The 6,000-nt window shown below is 38.7% G+C and overlaps 1 protein-coding gene across 1 annotated transcript in view; it reads right to left on the bottom strand.

Moving 5' to 3' along the window:
- CUL3 (cullin 3) overlaps window positions 1-1,116 on the bottom strand; it is a 36,593-nt gene extending 35,477 nt beyond the window's left edge. The window contains exon 1 of the mRNA XM_005424657.2: window positions 917-1,116. Within this exon, the coding sequence (XP_005424714.1) occupies window positions 917-1,114 (198 nt within the window). The 5' untranslated portion in view covers window positions 1,115-1,116. The remainder of the gene's footprint in view (window positions 1-916) is intronic.
- Between the last annotated feature and the right edge of the window lie 4,884 nt (window positions 1,117-6,000).

Consider the following 6,000-nt stretch of genomic DNA (forward strand, 5'->3'; position numbering starts at 1 on the left):
CTGATACTCCATCTGAAGCATGGCCAGAAACAGGACAAAAATCTGATACTCCATCTGAAGCATGGCCAGAATATGGGATCAAAGTAGACACATATCTCTCTGCTATGGATGTTACCATAAGGAGTAACTGGCATCTCCCACAGGCTTAGAATCCTATTGCCATGAAATATTATCTGGAGTCCTAAAAAGCAACTTCCAACTTCTTCCATTTACATATTTATTAATCAATTCTAAACTTCTCTCAAAGACTAAAGAAGTGGTTCCATGGTTTAACACAAGACTTGAAGATTCCTTCTCTCAGATGACAGATCTTCAGAAGGTTTCTGCATGTCATTTTGACTGACCTACATGGTTTTGCAAAGGCTGACATGGCAGAATGTGAGCTACTCAGGACTTTTGCTATTGCTGAGTTGCTGTTTTTGAACAGTGCCTACCGCCTCTTTAAAGAGCATAATCCCAGCACAACTGTCTCATTAACCTGGGAATTAGTTCATTAGCCTATAGAAAACAAGCTCTTACATTGGTATTTATTTGTTCCACAGATGAAAAAAACTGACTGGCAAACAAGACAAAATGTGGCCTACAAAAGTCACAAAATGCCATCAAAAATGACACAAATTGTTAAAAATAATTCTCAGCTCTTAACAGTCATTCTTCAAAAAAAAAAACAGTTGTTTCCTCTTACACTCTTTCAAGTGCTTCCTATGGTCTGCCTTCCATCAGTAATTTACCAGAAACAGTACCAGAAACATGAAATCATCTGAGCTTGATGTTAGCTCTATGCTACCATTTTTGAGAGAAGCTACACAAGTGCAACACAAGGTAACATAATAAAGTTAGATTTTATGCCATTTAAATAACTGTTCAGAATTCTTGCACATAAGACACTTCTTTTTTAATTGACAAATGGACAAACCTTATTTATTAGATGCTCAGTGACCACTTCTCTTAGTCCAGTGTAGAGTTTTTCACCATGTTTATGCAACACCATTGTATAAGCATTTCTATACAGCTCCTCAAAACTGAGACCACTATTGTTCTTACGCTGAATCTCTTGGATTGCATTTTTCAGAAGATCCCAAATGCTGTTCACATATTTCTCATCCATAGTCATCTGTAAAAAGAAAACATTACATTATTGTTTTGAACAAAAAAAAAAGAATATAGATAATATAAGGTAATTGCTCTGCCCCATCTTGTTGATTCCATTATCACAAGATTTCTCAAACTTCATCAAAAGAAAAACAGTATTTATGAGACTAGTACAGATTTCAAGAAATATTTATGAAAATTGTAATTTGCAAAAGTTTAATGCTTTTTTTGTTTCAGAACTGCAAATGCCCAGAATCCAACCCCAGAGCCTTTGGGGGTGGAAAGGCAGGTAATTGTGGATAGAAGTCTCTTCCCCACTCTTCTTCCACAGGTTAACAGTGATAGATGGTTAACTCCCATTCCATATTCACACATTTTTTGGCACCTCAATAAATTGTATTACAATACTGATCTACTTTACTAGACCCCAAATCAACTTGTACAACAAAAGATAATAATGTCTGACACAGATTTAGGAAACTTGATCATCTGCTTGAGCTAACTAGAGACTAACAGCTAAAGAATTACATACCTACACTATACCTACAATTTAAATAATTATAGGTACCACTGAAAACCCACAAATGCCCAACATAAACACCTGCATTGAACATATTCCCTCTGCACAAATACAATTAAATACCTTTCTAAATGACATGAACCAAGCACTAAGCATCTGTTTGATCTGTTATTCAGATGCTGTAAACATCAGCAGATACACAGAAAGAAAGAAAGCAGAAGATTCAGAGGAGAAAAACTCTTATAAGAAATAGTCTCCATACAACAGCAAACTCCCCTCTAGTACGTACTGTGAATCATTTCACACTCGTGCTTTACCAATGTAAAGGTGCTTCAATATATGATGTTTTATAGACAAAGCAGTATCTGGGATTGCAAGTAAGCATTGCAAAAAAATATCAGATGCCACTATTGCTTAAAGTCTGTCATTCAGCCAAGTTTTATCACCCAAATGAAAAAAAATCCAAACACTTTTAAATTGAACCAATTCTATTTGAAGTTAAGTTTGGTTTATACAAAATCAGGAACAGATTTAGCATTTTATAGCTACAGAAATATGCTGAAGAGAGAAGGGAAAAAACCTGCTATTCCCAGAATTACTATGGGAAGTGAAAATATCCCAGAGTCTATCAAAACTGTCAAAGTAGTCTTGAAAATAGGAACTGAAAGTATTAAAAGAGTAAAGAATAATGGTATGACACTATAGAGAAAAATCATAACCAGTGCTAATCCACCTCTCCTTCTCCTTCCAACAAAACCCACTACGTGAATAGAGGAAAGATATGAAGACTAGATTTGTTTGCATTTGTAATCAAAATACAATTATTTAGCAGAATCTTTTTACTCCAAGTATATTTTTACATGTATTTTCAAAATATCATATCAAGCTTTCTAGGCATGATAAATAACAATAGAGCTCACAATAAAGGGAAGCCATTCACTGCCTTGGGAGGGAATGGGCTGCTGAATAAAATGAAAACAAGACATACAATCTTCTATCCTGTGCATCTTTTGGAGTTTTGGTTAAATACAAGGATTTTTATTATAAAAATAATCCTATAGTTACTTTTTCCACTTCTCTGATACAAGATCCATTTGACTACTAAACTCTATGTACCCAAAACTTAAGATGTGCCATTATATATCTAAAAGCAAAAACAAAATAAAATCACAAACATGTTGAAAAATTTGTAGCTCCCTATCTCATAAAGGCAAAGCCTCAAAGTAATAGAGGAATGGTGGATGGAATGTCACAGGTCCCTCCACACTTCCTTTTTCTGCTATGCACAGCATTGAAAGGTCAGTCATTTTGTTTTTAATTTGCATTTGCTACATTGGTGTTCCTTCAGGGAAGTTATTTTCTACAGCCTTCCTGAACCAGCAATTTCACAAGTACTGATAATGAGGGAAACTATTTAGATTTGCAGACAGCAATCCAAGTAAAAGCTTTTCAGCTTTCCTTTCACAAACCCGAGGTTTTGTTTTCAAACAAAGGAGAGGCTCCCCCTGCTAATTAAAAAACTCTCAGCCAACACAACCTTTTTATCTCAACTGCAATTTAATTGCACTTGTATTCTGAGCAAAGGTATGATCTGTATAAACCAGGCAAATCACTGGGCACCAGTGTGCAGAAGTATTACAGGGCTCCTGTTTCTGGGTTGGTCACAGGGAATATCTCAGTACATTACATCCAGAGATAAAGCAGCACATGCGGTAATTCAGATCCCTCCAGCAAAAAGCTAAAAGCAAACTGTTAATTCTTGTACTTTTAATCCAAATGCTATAAAATAGAAGGAATGATTGCAACATTATTTGCTCCAAAGTCCCTGAATACAAACAAGAACACAGAGCTTTTTGCCACTTAACAACTGACACACCACGAGCTACTCTGAGAGCACAAGAAAGGTCAATAGAAGGTAATTTTAAGGAGAACACATCTCCACGAGGTAAATATTTGAAAAAGTACTATAAAATTATCTTATTACCTTTTAGGATTAAGCATTGAAAACTCTGCTTTTCAATGCAGCTTCTTATTCTGTTTCTGACTCAGATTAACATCAGTGAGGTTTTATGGGAACAGGCTTGCTCAAGTTCTAGAATATCACACTAGAAGAGCACTGTCTTCCAAAAAGATCTAGCATAGCTAACTTGTTTGCAGCAGTGTTTTCTAACAAAGCAAAGACTCCTAATACTTTAAATAATCCCATTCTATTTGGCAGTAAGTCACTGCAGTAAAGTTTGAGCAAAAATGTATTATTTCCTCCCTGCTGCTGAAAAGTTGTTTAGCATTTGAGCAGAAGAGATCTTCCTTTAGTCTCAAGGGTAAGTAAGAATTGCAATGACTATTCTTGGATTATTTAACTTACAGGTTCATGTCTTTTCATCCCACTCAAGTCAGGCTTGTAGGCAGATTTAAAATCCAAACAAATAACCAACCAGTAACTTGTTGATGCTACTAGAACACTGGCATTTTTCAGAATTCTCTACAAAAGCATCTCTGACAACACAACTGCAATCCTAATCCCCCAGTCTGACCCACCAATGAAGATTTATGGAACTCTCTAGACCCCTAGCAACAAAGTCTGTAAGAGATCTTCTTCCACAAATACAGGATCAGAGCCAAGATGCTTTTCCCAGATTTCTTCTAATGGTTATATTTTAGAACTAAAATCCACAGTTAGAATGCAGTTGCCTTGCTTGTGTCTTTGTATTCTTGCAGATTTAAGCAGAACGCAGATTGCTGCTTCTGCTGGTCTTTGAAAAAAACCACACAGGTTTGGAAAGGCTTTCAGAAGCAAAAGCCCAGTAATTTCAGTAGTGTCTACACCCAGATTCACCAAGATAGCAAGAAGCCAGTGTCCAAGCAGAGGAAACGTGTTAATGTACTCATGCTTATCTGAACATTACCTTTCTTGGGGAATGGGAAAGCAACCAAGTCTCTTATTGGCAGGAGAGAGAGCTGTTTATAAGAAGCCGCTGGTTGGAAAACTTCCACATGCTGCTGCCCAAATGCTAATGATTCAAAGATGCAACTCGAGCACAAACATCTGAACTCGGAGTGTAACACAAGTACATCTTGAGGAAATTAGACTAAAATGTCAGTGTACATGAAAGTACAGCCATTTCACAAAAGAGAGACTACAAAGGACTCGAAAGATCTTTTATTCCACAGTGTGGGATCAGATACACTCAAGCCCCTTCCTTTAAAATGCTTGTCTACCCTATTAAGATCATCAAGTCAAATAAATAATCACTGTCAGCAATCTATTGCCGTTATCACCTGTAAAGCAGATAAAGCTGGCAACAACCCTGAAGTCCTCTCCCTCCTAGAAATTTACAGGCACCACCTGTTCCAAGTAACCTACCACAGCATTCAATCAGAATGAGCAAACAGCTCAATTCTCATTATTTTCTGATCAACATGTAACTTCATACGTTATCAGCCCCCTTCTAGGCATGTAGTTCAAATAGAAGTGCAACATCCCATCCCTAGGGAGAAGGAACAACCCCAGGCATTAATGCCTGCTGGGGCAAAGCACATTTGGCAGGAAAGAACCCAAGGCTCTTGGTGGACATCAAGCTGATGACAAACCAATGGGCCCTTAAGGCAAGGAACATTAATGGTATCCTAGGCTGCACATGGAAGAGTTGCCAGCAGGCCAAGGGCTGTACTCAGCACTGGAAAGCCATATGTAGAGTACTGTGCCCAGTTCTGGGTTCCCCAGTACAAGAGAGACACTAACACACTGGAGACAGTCCAGTGAAGGGCCACTAACAGCCCTCTGGAGCATCTCTCACAGGGAGGACAGAGTCAGACTCTAGAGCCGGCCTAGAGAAATCCTGCAGGGATCAAATCAGTACATGTAAAATCCAAAGCGAGGGTGAACTGAAGAGGGAACCAGCCTCTGCCGTGGTACAAGTGACAAGAGCAGATACAACAGGCACAAACACAGGAGATTCCTCCTGATCATCATGAAAACTTTTTTGTTATGTGGGTGACCAAGTGCTGGCACAGGCTGCCCAGAGAGGCTGCAGAGTTCTCCATCCTTAGAGACATTCAGAAGCCACCTGGATACAGTCCTAAGTGACCAGCTCTAGGTGACCATGCTTGAGCAGGAGCAGTGGGGCAGGACAGGATGACTTCCCAAAGTGCCTTCCAGCCTGAACCACTGGGTGATCTGGTGACACACATCACAGTTGGAGGCTGAGGAAGCTGGAAAACCAGGGCTCCCTGGAAACACGACCTTTTCAAACTGCCTGTACCAGTCTCCCAATGGAAATGCATTGCACAGTAACAAAGGTGAGCAACAAAATACTTGAGGTCACCAGTGGTACCTGGTGTTCGCTCCCTAGCTTCTACCAACTACTGTCAAAAAAAACCACTAAAAC

The sequence above is a fragment of the Geospiza fortis genome, unplaced genomic scaffold (assembly GCF_000277835.1).
Source record: "Geospiza fortis unplaced genomic scaffold, GeoFor_1.0 scaffold318, whole genome shotgun sequence".
Lineage (NCBI taxonomy): Eukaryota > Metazoa > Chordata > Aves > Passeriformes > Thraupidae > Geospiza > Geospiza fortis.